This window comes from Camelus ferus, chromosome 13 (assembly GCF_009834535.1).
Source record: "Camelus ferus isolate YT-003-E chromosome 13, BCGSAC_Cfer_1.0, whole genome shotgun sequence".
In the NCBI taxonomy this organism is placed as follows: Eukaryota; Metazoa; Chordata; class Mammalia; order Artiodactyla; family Camelidae; genus Camelus; species Camelus ferus.
Window position 1 is genome coordinate 32,357,440 of NC_045708.1, and position 18,870 is coordinate 32,376,309.

General features: G+C 36.2%; 1 protein-coding gene across 5 annotated transcripts in view; it reads right to left on the reverse strand.

Moving 5' to 3' along the window:
- The window catches only part of EIF2B3 (eukaryotic translation initiation factor 2B subunit gamma), a 104,642-nt gene that overhangs the window by 29,207 nt on the left and 56,565 nt on the right, over positions 1-18,870 (reverse strand). For all 5 annotated transcript variants that reach the window (XR_004324987.1, XM_006178441.3, XM_014553982.2 and 2 more), the window contains one exon: positions 8,375-8,464. Coding sequence is in view for 4 of the 5 variants with exons in the window: in XM_006178441.3 (XP_006178503.1) it covers positions 8,375-8,464 (90 nt within the window). In the remaining variant the exon portion in view is untranslated. The remainder of the gene's footprint in view (positions 1-8,374; positions 8,465-18,870) is intronic.

Sequence of the window (18,870 nt, forward strand, 5' to 3'; positions counted from 1 at the left end):
GAGTTCCATGCTAGGAAATTAATATACATTATCTAAAATTCTTACAGCAATCCTTATGGTAGGTATTATTGTCCTTATTTTATAAGTGAGGAAATCAAGGCTTAGAAAAGTTAGTTATCTCGCTTAAGGGTAACACAGCTTTTATAACTAGCAGCGCTGAAACTTACTCCACATTTATCTCAAAGCGCATGATTCTTTCCACTATACCATATTAGCTAGTATCCTGTGTTTTCTGCAACCACAGCACTTTCCACAGGACTTAAAATTTTCTTGCTGTCCCTCTACCAATAAACATCCTGTCAGTGCTAAATAAATATTTATTTGAATAAATGAATGAGTGAATGTGTGAATGATTGAGTGTAATCCCTCTAGGCCAGACAGCTGGCAATAATTTCCCCTTCTGATTTTTAGATATAGAATGCAGAGCTTTCCTAATTCAGTTTCTTTATTATTAATATTACTAGCATTAAAAATCCAACATTTGAAAAAACACATGATTATTAGTTCTGCTTAAATCTGAAATTTTTAGCATTTTGCCTTGATCTGTGATTAGGTCCTCCTTATGGCTACAAGCTTCCAGGGAAAGTCTAAAAATGATGTCCATGGTGAAGGGAAAAATTTGGCTACTTTTGCATTCTGGTTTTTCTGTTTTTATAAACAAGTCAAAAGAGACTCGAAATCCTCTATATGTCTTCCACTTCAAGTTGGTTCTTCAAAATATTAGTTAGGAACAAGATAGAACAGAAAACCTACTTTTCTTTTCTTTCTTTTTTTTTTATTGAAGTACAATAGAAAACCTACTTTTATAAGGCCTAGAACTCAAGTCTGCAGGGCAGAATACTAAAGGCTTGGGTTTTCTCGCCTCTTCTCTCAGTAGAGCTGTAACTGAGACGAAAAGGTGATTGCTAAGTTAACCCTATGCTTTGTTTTCAGGCTTTTTTTTTTTTTTTTCTGCCTTCAAAGAAAGTAGATATAATCTGGAATAGTAAACAGGAAATAATTTTAGATTAAAAGGTACTGATTTTAGAGACTGGTAGCTGGTGTACAGTATTCTATGATATCCATTTTCCCTTTTTTAACGTAATACTGAAAGCTCATTTAAGAATACATTTTCAATGGTGGTGCATATGGCTTGAGTGAAAAACATATTCAGATTCTACAGGCTGGAGGGACCGCTTGGACTTAGGGGAATTCAATGAACATTTTATTCATTCGAATTTACTCACTGAGTACCCAAAGTGTGCCAGGCATATTCTAGAGAGTGGAGATATAATAGTGAAACAAAATAGGTAAATGCATGCCCTCATATGAAGTTGATGGTTTGGTTGACTTTATATTTACTGAACATCTACTGTATGTCACAGATGAATCAGAGGTGGTGTCTGCCCTCAAGGAGTTCAAAAAAGTAGAAAGGACAGACATGCACATTTAATTTAATAGGATGCATGTAATGATTGAAAATTATACAAGATCAGAAGAGAGAATGATTTTATTTATTTACTTCTCCTAATGGAGATAAGCACAAAATATTATGCAGCAGAAGTATCAATTCTAAGTGGAGGTGATGGGAAAAAAATTGAGAGAAAGGTTCCTACAGGAGTAACATCTAGGTAAATTTTAATGGATATTTAGGAATTTGTCAGAGAAGGAAGCAAGAAGGAAAGTACACCAGTTAAGTACACCTAATTGATTTTGAAGTGTTCTTTGTACTGTAAGGAAACTAATGTTTGGGCTGTCCTAGTAATGCAAATATCCCTCCCCTCTTTGTTGTTTATTTTTATACTATGTTCATAAGTTAACTTATATAGGAATTATTTTTAAATCCTATCCAAACTAAACACATCTTTTCCTGTGGTTTTAGACTTTCTGGTTCCATATGATTCTTCTTCCTAGGAGTGCTTTAATTACAATATTATGACATTTTAAAAGTCCTCTTTAAAAAGGTTATCTTTCCTATCATATCATGGCCCCCCCCGTGATAGCGTAGGCAAGGCTCAACTGGGAAACTCATTCTTAAGTTAACTTTAAGTCAATACAATATGCTGCTAGGCCTTTGTCCCTTTCTTAGCAGTGAGTTATTTCCAGAAGCTCCAGAGATAAAAATGAATGTAACCAAGAAGTCCAGAAGAGACCATTCTGGTTTATTCTTGGCAGCACCTATATCTTCAGATGTCGGTATACAGCCACCACATAAGAACTCCAGTTAGAACAAATTCTTAGCTTAATTTTGTTCTGTTAAGTAAAGGCTACCTCATGCAATCTCCAGGACAGCTAAGGACAGGAAATCAAGTACAGCTAAGTCATATGGTTCTGGCTTATCTCCCATGGCTACATGGTCCTTCAACTGTTTCTTAACTCTTCTCTGCCTTCCTATGGTGACTCATGGCTTTCCAGCTAGTCTATAACTTTGTCTCACATGTGGCTTTAATTATCACCCTGATTCTGACCTGGAAGCATGACTGCCCATCCCCAATTCCTGACTTCAGTTTGTGGGGCCCATCCTTACTCCTCTGCATCCCCATGTAGCTAAGACTAGGAAGTTGTGACTGCTCTCCCAGGTATGTGTGCACGTGAATGTCTGTAACAGAGAGATATCTCATATAGGTGGTAGACGCTGCTAGCAATTAATTCATCAACAGTGACAGATTTTGTTGGGTCTCTGACTGTATGACATTTAGCACATGACTAAGCCTCATTTTCCACATCTATAATATGAGGATAATACCTAAATGAGAGAACTACTTTAAGGACTGAATGAACTGAAGTGTGAAAAGTACCCAGAATAGTGTCTGGTACATGGTTGGTGCTGTTAGAGGTAATTTTCATCTCTCTTTCTCTCCTCTTGCTCTGAAGGCCAAACCCTAAGACTAAATGTCCTATACAGATGGATCAGGTTCTAACACTAGAAGAGGTTGATTATAACTTTGGATTCATCTGGACAGGAAGGAAGTATTCAGCTTTAATTCTTTCTTTTAATAAGATTAATCTCCTCGTCTCTTAAAATGGCTAGCAAGCCTAGTGGGTTAGGAAAAGGAGATAAAGACAATTTTTTCTGGGTTTCTGTACTAAAAGGAAACCAGAGCTAATTCTGGTATAAACTACCTGTCTTCCAAGGCTCAGAAAGCCAGCATATTGTTTGAGTCCTTCATAGGGTCAGTCTCCTTTTGGAGCAACTCCTACTAAGCCAAATAAAAAGCTCCTAAGAAGCCAGCTTCCTTAGGCTTAGATCAGTTAACATGTAAAAGATGAGAAACTTTTAGCTCATCACTCAGCATCAAGAGGCATCACAGTCACAACACTCAGGCTAAGCTCTGCTCTGGCTGTGGACATAAAATCCAAAACATTCTGAATTAAAATTTTCAAGACAGTCTTTGGAACATCCGTCATACTGCATTCAGAAATGGATAAACATATACATGCATATCTTTTTTTAAAAGCAAAAAATAGAATCATATTACACTGAAAATATATAGTAATACTGCAACTTGCTTTTTTTTTTGCAACTTGGTTTTTAAAACATATCTTAGAAATCGTTCCATATTGCCACAGTCATACTTCATTCTTTTAACAGTTGCACTATAATGTAACTAATTACCCTGTTTAAATTTTTATAAATTTTCCTTATTATGAACAATGCTGCAAAAATATTTTGCAATGAATATTTTCATATGTTTAAGTAAAGAAAAAGTATTTCCATACTTTTAAGTAAATATTTCTGTGAGATAGATTCTTTGAAGAGGAACTGCTTAGAGTATACAATTTTAAGTTTTGACAGGTATCAACTACCTTGCCAAAAGTTTATATAGAATAGTATAAGAGAACTTCCCCACAGTTTTGCTAGCTTCATCACAAAATTTAAAAATCTTTACCATACAATAAAGATAGTATCCTAAAACTGTTTAACATGCATTTTCATTTATGAGAGTAGGCATCTTTTCTTAAGTGTACTAGCTTTTCCTACGAACCAACTACCTATAAGTTTTGCCCATCTCCTATTGAGTCATTAGTCTTTTCCTAAATGATTTTAAAGTGTTCTTAGTACAGTATGGAAACTAGTGTTTGGGCTATTCTGGTAATGCAAATATCCCCTCCCCTCTTTGTTGTTATTTTTACACAATGTTCATCAATTTATTTTTTCCCCTACAACACAAAATTTTAAAAATTGTTATTAGTCAAACTTACCAATCTTTTTTTTAATGGCTTCTAATATTTACTTGATACTTAGAAAGCTTGAGTTAGTTCTAAGATCACATACTTGATAAAGCTAAGTGCCTCAGTGCACATGTAGACTAGCAGACATTCAGCCAAAGATACCAGCATCCAAGCCAAATAGTGGCATTCCTAAGGCAACTCCTGTCATATTCTTATTACCCCAGGTACTACTTTCTGGGCCCGTGCACTACTTTAACTGGTGTGTGTCTGGGACATGGCAACACTGGTCAAATAGGTAATGATGCAGACAGATCTGCAATTTAGAAAGCCCTTTGGTAGTTTTCTGGAGAATGGATTAAAAGAGGAGAGTCTGGAGGCAGAAGACTAGCAAGGAGAATGCTTTATTAAACCAGCTGAGAGATAATTCACCATTAGCTAAAAATCAATATTGAAATACATTAGGTTATGAAATTCTAGTGATGGATTCTGTCACTAAAGTTAATCTGATTCACTGATGTTACTTCAGCCCAATAACCCTTCAATCCCTCCCTCCCTCCCCCTGCTACTGGAGCATCTCTCTAAAGCATAGCTGTCATGACACTTTTGCTACCTGAAGTGCTTTCCCATTTTAGTAAGACTAGGGATATCTGACTCATTTTTTCCCCTCTTGTTTCATAATATAATTTTCTCAAAGGCAATGGCCTATAAGACTTTGTATTCACCTTGGTATCCTCAGCCCCCCAACATAGCAATTAGAATATATTTAGGTATTTATCAAATGTCTGTTGTTTTGAATTAAAAAAATTGTATTTAAGTCCAATTCATTTTTTAAGCTTTAAAAATCATTTTTTTGAAAATTTAATTTACATATAATAAAATGCACTTATTTTAAACATACAGTTCAATGAGTTTTGTCAAATGTACACTACTGTAAACACTACTTCAAATCATGACAGAGTACTTTCACCTCCCCCATTCCCTTGTGCTTCTATTATACTACTCTCATATTACTTACCACATTTTACTGTAATAATTTAACATGTCCCCTCTCCCTAAACTGTGAGCAACTTGAATACAGAAGCTCCATCTTTTTATCTTTAGAATTTAACAACACAGTACTTGACACACAGTAGGTGATCAATGAAAAGTTCTTACTATGCACCACCTACTGCCTTGAGCTTTTTACAAGTATTTTTCCCAACCACCATATGGGTCAGGTACTATTCGTCCAATGTGCAGATGAGGGAAGTGAAGTACAGAAAGGAAGACACCTGTCCAGGGTCACACAGCTTAGTTACTAAACTTCTGTGAAATAGAGTACTGGTTTTCTTCTCTCCACAGCTTTCCCTATAGCTTTTGCAGTTAGTCAACTGCAGAAATACTCCTCTCTTGTTTAACTACTGATGTATTAAGTAACTTCTGCTATCTGAGTTGTCACCACATCTCCTTTCCTACCATTCACCAAGCATATACTGAATGCCTTACCAATCCAGGTAGGTATCTAATCTCAAGGAATTTTGGTGGAAGACATTAACATGTAAACAACTGAAAAAACATACAGGGCAGAATTTTAACTTTCACAGGTGAAAGATACAAGATTGCTAAAGCACTCCTTTCTTAAAGCTGTGTCTCTTAGGTTTACTTTTTCCTTTCCATCCCTAAAGGAGTCATCATTTCATATCCAAATTCTTATAAATGCATCCTACTTACCTTGACTCTCTTTCCCATTCAGAATGGTCTATATTCCCCTGCCAGGTCACATCACTGCTCATCCCTTACGGGACTATTCTGTTTAAAGACCTGTAACTCCCTGCTCAGCTCTCAAGGCATTCTACATGCTGCTCCCACCAACTAATCAATCCCATCTCCCATAACTTTGAGACAAAACCTCCATGATTCCAGCCAGGAATAAAGAATCTCCTTCGAGTACCATTTTAATTTGTCCTTCTGTGCCTTCTTATTTTCCTAATACTGTACTGAAATTTATCAATTTTCAATATAATGCCTTTAAGCTGAACAATTCTGAGAGGTAGAGGGTAGATGGGGGAAGAAAGAAATAAGTATGTCTTTAACAGACCTTGAGATGGGGAGGTAGTTTGAGGTGAGGCTCCGTATCCTTTTCTACTGCAGCAAGCTCTGGGAAAGTCCCATTTGGCAGAGCTGCTGGCTGGGAGCCACAAAATCACCACCCTATTTAGGCTTATCCTCAAGGCACATAACCACTGCACAACACTTGCCAGGTGTGGGAACTGCTACTGGTGGCCAAATGAGCTAAAAAGGAGCTGCAGCAGCCAGGATGAGGCTAGCTTTGTTGCAAAAATGCCTGCATATCCAAACACCAAAAGCTATAATCCCATTTGGCTAGTATTAAGGAAGTGTTGTTGGGTTTTGTTTTTTTTTCAAGTATGATAATGGTACTGAGGTATTTGTTTATGTTTTAGGGATACATACTGAAATATTTATAGTTACAACTGAAATAATTACAGATGAAGTTATATAATAATGACCTGCTTTAAAATAATCTGATGTGACAGTGGGAAGATTGATGGCAGCAAATATAAGAGACTGGCCGTAAACTGATAACTGTTGAAGCTGTATGATGGATACATGGAAGCTCACTACATCACCTTTTCTCCTTTTGTATCTGTGTGAAATTTTCCATAGGAAATAGTTTTTTAAGAAAAATCATGATCTCTACTATTACTGTATCCCCTCTCAGCATGTCATGGTCAGGACCTATTTCACAGGGCTCATATCCATTTGGGAATAAAACATAAACCCTTTAATGGTGAAGTGTTAACTTCATTTTTAGAATATGGATAGCCCAGACTGGTAACTGGAAAATGAGCCCTGAATCACTCTAATCTAGGTAGCAAGTTTCCTAGTTGTTTAAAAAGCATAGTGTCTACAATCCACCGTGGCACTAAGGCTGTAGGTTCCATGAGGGCCCGTGTCTGCTTATTACTGATTCTATAGTTAATCTAGCGCAACGCCTGCCTCATAGCAGGCGCTTAATAAATATCCGATTGAATGAAAGAACAGTGAGTCAGAGGGAAGCAGGGCAAAAGTGTCCTGGCGAGAGAAAACAGGGAAACAACAATCCCTGGGAAAGCTTTCCAGGAGTCCAAATGGCTTGTTTCACCATTGACTCTGTATAGGCCTTTCTGTAGAAGTTTAGCAGGTAGTGTAGATTGGTGAGGGTTAGGATGCTGCAAGAAATATCATGCTGGGTACAGAGGAAAAATTCTCTTTCTCCTGAATATTCCTGTATATATCCAAGTCCATCAGTCAAGGGCATGCTTAACACTTAAACTCAGGTTCACAGACTTCCTTCCCCAGATGGTCTGAGGGAACTTGCTGCTATGGTACCAGCCTGCTTGCTTTCCAGTCTACCAGTACTATGCAAGGAAGGAACTTATCTAGCAGCCAGCAAGGAAGACTAGCCGCTCCTCTTCTTAACCATGCAATTACTAAACCTTTGCCTTCCTTTTCCTCTGAGAACTCTAGTCGCATTTCCTATCAAAAATCCTTGATTAAAGAATAAAAAAATAATAAGTAAAAAAAAAAATCCTTGAAATCAACCACAAAACTAAGTTTTCTCTCTGGAAACCCGTGTACTGTGATCTGTCAGATCTAAGGCCCGTAGTTCTGTTCTCAAAGCAACATCTGAGAAAATATCAAATTTTGTTTCTGTTCTCAAAGCAACATCTGAGAAAATATCAAATTTTGTTTCTTTGCATTCATGAAATTTCACTCAGTTAAAGTCTATGAAGACTTCTTTTCTAAAATTGGAGGGCAACTTGCTCTTCTTTCTTTCCTCCTCTTGGTAAGTGTCTGACCCTTTGCTAAGAGGGCCCATCCGTAGGATAACTGCTTAGACGAAGGACATCTGCTTGGAGGCAAATAGCACTAGAGCTGGGGAGCTCACCCTTGTGGAATGAAGTAAGAAGAGCCTGAAACTATGCAGAAAGAAGCTTCATAAACTACTATTAGTTTTACAAAAATAATTTGCTGGTTTATCATAGCACAGGCCCCTAAAGTATAAGCAGGAGACTTTGGTATAGACCAAGTAACAGTATGCTGATAACATGATTTCATTTCTATAACAAACTGTGTTATTTATGTAAACTGATTATCTAACATTGTCAAGGTTTAAAACTGTTAGCTAAGTCATAGGGTAGCTTAAACACTGTGGGTTTGAGTCTATCTCTTTCCTTCTTACTTATTTTCCATTAGGAAGTCCACAACGTATTTTTTCAAGCAGTAGAGATGGGCATCCACAAGGCCTGTGTGGAAATGTATTCTAGGGTGCCTGGAAAAAAGAGAGAGAAGAGGGTCACAATCAATTAACATGAGTTCTACCCTATTATTAGGTAGCAGGCATTAGAAAGTGTATAAAGGTCAGAATCATGGGGCCTACAACCCACCCTGGGGAGAACGAGAAGGTGGGTACCAGCTCCAACTTTACCATGGAAAAGGTCTTCTCTTTAGAGAAGCCCTATCTCACACTTTATGAGGTCTTTAGGCTTCCAAAGATACTACACCAAAATTGGTGGGCCATCAAGTCACCGACAAGTCAGCTTCTTCTATTCTACCACAAACTCCTACCCACAATTCTTATAACTAACATTTTCCTGCTTCTACTCCAACTGCCCCACTTCCTGCTTACCATACTTTAGCCATGCTTCCCTCCAGTATTTGGCATGTATTACTCCATTTTCATAGAAGATGAAATAAAATTCTTTGAGTACTTCCTAACTCCCTACTCTTATTTATCAGAACTTCCCTAGATATACTTCCTCCAGGAAGCCTCCTCTGACAACCCAAGTTTGTGTTCCCATAACACTTGGTGCCCACCTCTACCAGATAACTTATCATACAGGGAGGTAACAGTCTACTTACTTGTGCTCTCTCCCACTAGACCAGAAGTTTCCTGAGGGCAGAGATTTATTTTTATAGTCTTAGCCTTAGCATTGTATCTCACACAGAATAAATGTTTAATAGATAGTTGTTGAATAGACAGATGAATAAACTAGGTCAAATTAAGGCATTTGCCTAGTTGCTATCTATTTTAGTTTGCCGTCTTTGGTTTCAGCCTTAAATGCCATGCTTATACTGTTCAGGGTCAATGTATTTAATAAAAACTGCTGAGGGAGGAGGGAAGAAGTAGGGTAGAAAAATGTCAATTCCAATCACAGCTGCCTGGTTGTCCTCTTTCTTCTACTCTGTGTTTCTTTGCTTTGACTATATAATTTTAAGGAAAATTACTCTCATGGGATCTAAATACCCTAGAAGTAGTTTATCAAATAGATTAAGGTACTTTCACTCTTTTGGGAGAAGGGGAACAAAATGTTTCCAAAACAGCAAGAGAGGAGTCAGACTTCGGATCTCACATCCATCACACACACACACACACACACACACACACCCTCACGAGCCAATTAATGTATACGATGAGGATAAAGAAAAAAGTAGAAGGTATATCCTAGTTCTAACTCTGAGATTCTTGAGTTCTGAGAAATTCTTCAGGAATAGATTTTACATGAATGTTGTTACTTACCTTGTGGTGCCTGGGTTTTATCTGAAGTCCCCCCCTGATAATTCTCTCCTTGATTTAACCAATTTGGAAAGTTGTACTCTCCTGTTCAGGCCCTTGGTTTACAAATTCCTTGAATCATTCAGCACACTCTACTTACGTTATTTCATCCCTCACAACTACCTCATGTATTACTCACATTTTACAGCTAAGTTTTAAGTCAACTTGTATTATATAGCCAGGAAAGGAATAACTTAAAAGTTTAAATAATCATCTTCTAAACTTTTATCAACCCTTAGCACATATGGCACTAACATTCATGCAGCATTTTATAGTTTATAAATATTTTTTCAACTTTTTACTCTCATCCCATAAAGTAGGTAAAACAAAAAAATTCTTTCATTAAAAAAAAAGTTCCAAAAATTTAGCTGGTATATTCAAGGCTAGAGATTTAGCTACAAATTTTGAAAACAATGAAGGAACAGAGATAGGCAATTCAGAGATGGTTTTTTCTTTCAGATTAAATTTATACTGAACGTAAATTTTGGGAGGAGATTAATGCCTTTTAAATTATCGAAAAGGTTATTTCCTTATTTTTTCTCCCATTTTATTGTTTCTAAATGATATTAGAAATAAGAATTGATATTTTAAAATAAAATAAACAAGTAAAACCAAAAAAATCTCAGTAAAATCTGGGTAACTGGTTGATTGCTCTGGGCAAGGAAGATGTTTTGGATTTGTATAAAATAAAGTAAGAAATCAGTAAATTGAAATGATAAGACATCTAGAAATAGTTATAATTTTTATGTTTTAAAAAATAATTGAAAACAATTTTCCAACCATAGGAAAAGTTCACTGTAATAAAAAAAATATGTAAAAAACTTTTGGGAATTCTTTCAATGATGAAAGCTCAGAGAAAGGGTATAAAAATTTTAATCTTCAAAGTCTATAAGATCTTTGAAAAGCTCCCACAGGTTTCTTCTCTTTGTCTAAAGTAAGAATTTTAAAAATGCTTCTAAAAAATCTATTATAAAAAAGAAAAGGCACGTGGAGAAGAAAAGATCTTTGGAAAGTAAAACAAATAATGGACAAAAATACAAAAGTCTAGGAAATTTAGGACAATATAAGCCATCAAGATTATTTTTACAGACCTATTTTTAAAATAGTAAGTTGTATATTTCAGAATTTAAGTTTGTAATGTTTAAAATTTTGAGGGAAGTAAAGCCTCTTTTGATGATCTTAAAAGCAGGAATACCAGTTTTTAAAGCAAGGAACAAAACCAAAAGGTGAAATAATTATAACAATCATTAATAATTATTTTAGAATAAATGAGGAACGTTTACATGAAATAAAAGCTGGGAAAGATGCAAGGATAAGCATTTACTTCCACAAAGGTCAATGACTTTTAAAATATCTTCATGAAAGTCCTTAGATGGTCTGTATAATTTACCGTTTTAACCATTTTCAAGTGTATAGTTCTGCGGCATTAAGTACATTCACACTGTAGTGCAAATATCACCAACATCCATCTCCAGCACCTTTTCATCTTCCCCAGTTGAAACTCTGTACCCATTAAACACTAACTCCTCATTTCCTTCTTCTCCCTAGCCCCTGGCAACCACCATTCTACTTTATGTCTTTATGATTCTGACTACTCTGGGCACCTCATATAAGAAAAATCATATAAAATTTGTCCTTTTTGAGACTGGCTTAGTTCACTCAGCATAATGTCTTTACGGTTCATCCATGCTGTAGTGTGTATCAAAATTTTCATCCTTTTAAACTCTGAATAATATTCCATTGTATGTGTTTTCTTTATCTATTCATCTGCCTATGGGCACTTAAGCTTCCACATTTAGGCTATTATGAATAATGTTGCTATGAATATGAGCATATGAATATCAATTTAAATCTCTGCCTTCACACACATTTCTTAAATTTTTATTATGGAAAATTTCAAATATATACAAAATAAGAGAAAAACATAATAAATTCCCATGTACCCATCAGATAATTTCAACAATTATCAACATTTTTTAATCTTTTAAAACTTTTTTGCTTTAGTATTTATTATGAGTTGAATTGTGTCCCCTCAAAAGATGATGAAGTCCTCGCCCCCAGTACCTGTGAATATGACCTTATTTGGAAATAGGATGGCTGTAGATGATCAAGTTAAGATGAAGTCATTCAGGGGGCCAAATCCAATGACTGTATCCTTATAAAGGGGAAATACAGAGACAGACTTGCAAAGAGGGAAGACAATATGAAGACATGGGGAGAATGCCAGAATGCCATCTATAAGCCAAGAATGCCTGAGGTTACTAGAAGCCAGCAGACAGAGACAGATTCTCCCTCATAGACCACAGAAGGAACCAACCCTGTCAGTACCTTGGTTTCAGACATCTAGTCTCAAGAACTGTAAGACAATAAACTTCTGTTGTTCTAGGCCACCCAGTTTGAGGTGCTTTGATATGACAACCTTAGCAAACTAATATAGTATTTTAAAGCAATTCCTATTAGCAAATACTAATATAGTATTTTAAACATAATATCAGTTTCCTATAAATATTCTAGTATGTGTAGTATGAATTTCTAACTGATAAGGACTGTGAAATATAATCACTATGTCACTACTATACCTAATAAAATTATCAGCAACTTCATAATGTCATCTAATATCCAATTCAAATTCAGATTTGTCTTTTTACAGTTAATCTGTCTGAATCAAGATTCAGTCAAAGCCTCACAATGTATTTAGCAATTTCATTAAAAAAAAAGGTCCCCTTCCTTATCCTCCCGACAAACCATTATTATAATTAGAGAAAGTGGGTCCCCTGTCTTGTAAAACACTCCATGTTCTAAATTTGGCTGGTTGCTTTGTCGGAGTGTCTTTCTTTTCTTTTTTTTAAACAGCTTTATTGATGTATAAATATATACCATAAAATTCACCTGTCTAAGGTGTACAATTGAATGATTTTTAGAAAATTCAGAGGTATACAACTATCACCACAATCCAGTTATAGAACATTTCTATCCCCCAAATAAAATCTCACATAACTTCAACCAATGAATCCCCAAATTAAAACATCCTTTTCCAAAACCTTCCTTCTTTCCCCTTCAGTTCTGTCCCTCTCCTATCCTTAACAGCCAAATTTCTCAAAAGAATAGTCAATATGCTATCACCATTTAACATCTTCCATTCTACCCACTTCAATAAAGTCATTAATGACTTCCATTTTAGTGAAATATAGTGATTATTTAAAAATTATCATCTTACCTAACCTCACAGCCATATTCAACACTACTACTACTTTCTTCCTCTGGCTTGTGTGACATTATGTTCTCCTGGTTTTCCTTTTCTCTTTCTCTCTCTGCTCTCGGTTTCCTTTGGAAGCTCATGATCCTTGAGCTGGCCTAAGCCTGTTCCTAACCTCCTTTTCTCCTCATTCTATGCTGTCTTCCTAGGTGATTTTATCCATGTCCATATCTTTAGTCATCTTCTATATGATTATAAATTTTCATCTCAGGCATAGTCCTATCCTCTGAGCTCCAAGTATATATATTTGTATAACTTAATTCTTTACCCAGATGTCTTAAAAGCACCTCAAATTCAGCATACTCCAAAATGTGGAAGGTCTTACTTGGCTCTGTTCATAAAAACTCTATGCCAGAGTACATTCAAATACAAGATGACACTCTGGCTCCATTAATGTTCTCTTCCAACAAATTTATTGGGTTTCTACTTGTGTTAGGCCATGTACTAGATCCTAGGGTTACAAAGACAAATAAAATACAATTGTCATCCTCATGTAACTTATAGTCCAGAGCAATAAAGAGTTATAGATGTTATCTAGAAATTTGTATAGTATATAGAAGAGCACAAAGGAAGAAGGGTCAATTCTGTCTAGTGCAAAGAGGGTCAGAAAAAGCTTCAAAGAGAAGTGATATTTGAGCTGAATCTTGAAAGAAGAGCAGATATTTAGCTAGGGAGAGAATGGTAACTTTGGTTAAATGAGTGGCAGGAATGAAGAGAGCAAAAGGACAGAGGCATAAAAAGAAATGCATAAGTCAGAGAAGTAAAAGTAACTCTCCATAGCTATACGATGGAGTGTTGAATATGGGACTGTATTGGGGGAATGGTATCTGTAGTGATGCCAGTTTACAACACTGCATAATAGTCCTCCCGAAGATTTTAATAGAACAGATATAGGAGTAGACAAAGTAGATGTTAGAGTAATCCAAAATTGAGGGTTAGGAGGTCAGTTACAGCAAAAGAACAATGAGTTGAGGATATGGATGGAAATGCCTACAGTAATATACCATAGGGTCTAGACTGGATGAAGAAGGAAATGAGGGAGAGAAAGAGGAAAAAGAGAAAGACAGAGGGAGGATGGATGGGAGGAAAGGATGGTAAGCGACTAAGATACAATGAGGCTGAAATGAAGTAAACAGGAGACAGGTAAAGATGGCCGATTAAACATAGGCATTAAATCCTATCCCTTTTGAAAGCTCATTAAAGTGACAGTGAAGGGTTTTTTGTTTTTGAAGGCATAACCCCAAAGGACAAAGATTAGGAGAGGACAGTAACAAAATTTTGGAAGATGGAAAGAAGGACAGTGGTAAAAGATTTAGCATACCTAAGAAAGCTGAATCCTAAACCAGCCATAAGGAAAGCTGAGAAGTGACCTCACTTGTACTGCAGAAGCCCTGAAATGATAGGAACTGGCAGCACAGCTTTTACCCACCTAGGAAGGAGATTGGAAGATTTTTCTCTGAAGTCTGTAGCCAGTCCAAAAGAAAAGCCTTAAGCATACTGACAGGGGGGTTCTCTTACAAATTACTCTATATCACTGTCAAAATTACAGAGGAGTAAAAGTCTTAGTGCCTATACTGGACAAGATACCTTGGGAAAGGTCCTTAATCCTGACTGCACACCTCTCCCCCCAAAATTGCAAATTAGAGAAGTACTTTAGGGATTATAGCTGGTTACTGGCAATGGGGAATACTAATTTAGATAAACAGTACATATTTCAAGACTTTCCATACCATCGGGAAAATAATGAAGAGTGTAGACCCATTTCCCATCATCTATAGTCCCAGAAATAGAGACCCAGACATGATTTTTGAGGCTTTGACTTAAGTTCTTGTCTTCTCACATATAAATGTCTAAACTTTCCAGGATGAACGTGTGAACATTTTATTCCATTTTAAAACATATCCTTTAGAAAATTGTTTTAAAATTTTCATTACCCTTCCAGTAAAAAATTTTGACTAGTATTCAAAAGAAAACAACGTAACACTGGAGAAAAGCTACATGATTTTCTTATTAAATATTTGGCATAAATACCTTTACTTATGAATTATTAAAAACACATGTCTTTCAGAAGTAAAACAGAAATTTTAGAGCTGGAGGGAAGATCTTTAAAGAACAACTAACAATTTCAGCAGGGTAAACTGTCGCTTAGAGAAGCAAAGTGATTTGCTCAGGGTTATGTAGCTTTTGCCTCAAGGCTAAATTCTAAATTCTCTGGACTTGAATTTCTAGTATCATGCTCTTTCTACCAGAACATTCTTTTCCACTACATATAATGCCGCTCCATGTCAGTAATGCATCAATTCGACAAGTGGAAAAAGTGTTGTGCTTTCTCCAAATCCACCGAGGTAGTAAGAATTTGGGTGTATTGGAGTAAAGTTACCAGTACTGCCTGATGACAGAGGGAGAATTCTCTGTACCTGACCACAGCTTAGCAGGACTCCTACTCCAAGTGTCTCACATTATCTCATCTTCAAGGACCAAATATGCCTGACAAAACAGAACACATTCACTTTGCAATCAAGCAAACGTTGCATCCTTTCTCGGAAAGGGAGAAAACAGATGGGATGTACATTCCACCATCATTGTCCTTTACTTCTACAATGACATATATAAAAGAAAACTTTAAAACAAGAGGTTTCTGACTCTCTTATATACACAAATGCCTTTTCCAAGATAACTTTGGTGTTTGCCCAATAGGAAATAGCCCTCATCTTTGAAAATTCAGTTTGAAAAGACGGGAAGTATTGTATTCTCATATTCAAAAAGTGCTTGAAAATCTGAATCTAATTAACTTTTCCACCATCTCACTGAGGCCAGGAGGAGCCATAGGAATAGGGTCATAAGAATGGGGTGAACATTTTTATTGCTCATTTATCCAGCCAGCTGCCCTATTACAACTACACACCAAAGATCCTGAATCACTGGGGTGTAGACTACAAGTCAGAAAAATGGAATGCAGAGAAAAAGTTTGCCGGCAACCAAATGCGCAACCTAGTCTTAGGAAACTGGTAGAAGATCTAGCGTTAATGGTCTCAGCATTTACCCAAGGCCCTGAGCTCAACAGGTATAATGGAAAAATATCCTCCATCTGCTCTTCATTTTCACCTTATCTCTTGGTTATGTCCATCTTCTTTGCTCCTTTCATGCCCAAACCTTGCTCTCTTTGGCAGGGACCACTGGGACTAAGGCATATACTAAAGAGTTCACTGAATGGAGCAATAAACTAGTTCCCAGAGAGGCTAAAGAGAAAGGAGACAATATCCACCCTCCAGTTATAACTACAGAAACATATGATTCTGGCTTCTAGGAACTTAATGTCCAAACTTGCCAACTCTAATGTAGCATAAACATCAGGGCTTGAAAGACACATAAATGAATCAGGTTGCTTCACATAACAATAGATGACCACAAGTAGTTCTTTCTGCATTCCAGAGGACACAATCTCTTTACTCTTTGGAATTTTGAGAATTTAGCAATGCAAACGTTGCAAAACTTTTCAGGTCTTATACCTTACTTAGATCTATCCTGCATACTGCTATCAGATTACCTTTCCAGAATCCAGAACTGAAAGCATTATTTCTTTCCTCAAAATGTCTCTAATAATTCTCCAGAATTCAAGGTCTTCTGTTTTTGTACCAACTTAACCTCCCAGTCTTATCTCCTAGTGCTCTCCAATAGGGATCTTCCATTTGGGCCAGACTGTTCCTAAGCGAGTCTTGCATACCCTGCCTCCACATCTTTACTCTTGCATTCTGCCCACACAGGATTCAGTTTCCCATGTTCCTTTCCATATCTGATCCAAATCCATCCTTCATCCAAATTATCCTATTACATTTTTCTGACCACCTAAGCCCCTAGGGATTGATACCTCCTTTGAATTCTTAGAACACTGTTGGATATAATTGTTCAGTATCTAATATTATTTGCTATTGTTTGTTAACCTTTATATGTAAAATCTTACCTTCCACCAAGGCTAATGAACTCTTTGAGATGGTCTCCTGCCTTTTTACTAAAACAGCTGTTTAACAAGAGGAGGAAACTCAATAAACATTTGCCAGTTGAACAGTGTGTTCCTGAAAAGTAGAAAGCAGTACTAATGCAAAAGGCCCAGCTCTGTCTCTAATCAGATAAATGATATGGAACAAATCCTTCTTTCTCTGGCTTTCAGCATCATTATCTGAAACACAGGAACTGGACAATATGATCTCTAACTGTGACAGTCTATGATTCTAAAATATCTACAAATAAGATCATATTTTCAATACATTAAGAGATATAATTTAATTACATCTTATGGTAAGCTCTTCTAAAATATACAGAAACCTCCCTCTGTTTCCTAAAATTTGATTTTGATAAATAGATTTAGAAAAAAAATCTGTAACAAACCCCTTACTTCTTTCTTCACAGAAAGAATTCCAGATCCAGTCAGCTATATCCTGACTGTTGTAAGAAACAAGCTGTATTAACAAAGCCCCATCATATACTCTTTATATAGAGAGAGAAAAAAAGAACTCTATTCGGGGTGGTAAACTACAGTCTGCCAGTTGAATGGCCCTGCTGCCTGTTTGTGTGGATAAAGTTTTATTGGAACACAGCCAACTCAACTGTTACATACCTATGGATGCTTTTGTGCTATAACAGCAGAGCTGAATAAATGCAACAGAGACAATATGACCTGCAAAATCTAAAACATTTACTAACTGCCCTTATAGAAAAAGTTTGCCTATCCTTGTTCTATACCCAAACATTCATCACAGAGTACCAAAGCCCTAGATTACAGACCCTTAATCATAGCTGGTCACTAGGTGACTTCCCACTCATTCATTCAACAAATATTTACTGAGATTTCTTATTTCTAACTAATCCTCATTCATTTCCTCATCTGTAAAATGGCATATAATAGTACTTATTTCATAGGGTTATTGTAAAAAAGCCTTTAACACAATGCCTGGCACAAAATTTCAAAAACCATAGTTGCTATCATCATCATCACCACCATCACCATCACCACAACCATCATCCTTTCCTGATGTCCTACGAAAAGCAGGCTCTCTCTGATAGACATGACCACCTAAGTGAAAGACGAGAACCCTAGTATCTCTGATGCTTGACTTCATACTTGGGAAAGAGCTATGTGTTGACAGCACTGAGACTAAACTGCAAGAATACAGGAAATATCCTTTTGATATGAAATGGCAGTTGACCTTACAGTCCTGACACCAGAAATATAAAAACTCAGTATCTTTTCCAGAGTTTATCAGGAAGATAAATACGATCTGAATTTATGAACACTTCTCTTGAGGACTTAGAGCTTGCTTACAGCCCCAAATTCAAGTAACAATATTAAAAGTCAATGTGAAATTAAATGAGTCCACTGAATTATTACTATCTCCCAAATCAACCATCTACCCAGATTTGGTAACAAACAAATTTGCTCACTTATTGTGAGAACTATGATTTTTAAGAAGTCTACGAGCTATGATTTTTAAAAGTCTGAAATATGTATAGTATTTTCTAATTCAATCTAACAAGTAAATGGTGGGCATCTACTATTTCCCACCACAGAGTTGGTCATGTCTCTTTGACATGCATAGAAGTTGTCTGAGGAAATAAGTATGCTTTATGCTCTTTGGGGGATCCTTCAAAATTCTGGATAATGAAATCTCTAATGATTCATTGGTAGAATAAAAGATATTTAAAATCAAGTGCCAACATCAACTGATAAATAATGGATAACTCATATGTGATATATCCATACAATAAAATATTATTCAATAATAAGAAGGAATGAAGTATTTTTAACACCTTTATTGTGGGATGATTCCTGTACAGTAAACTACACATATTTCAGACGTACAATTTGATG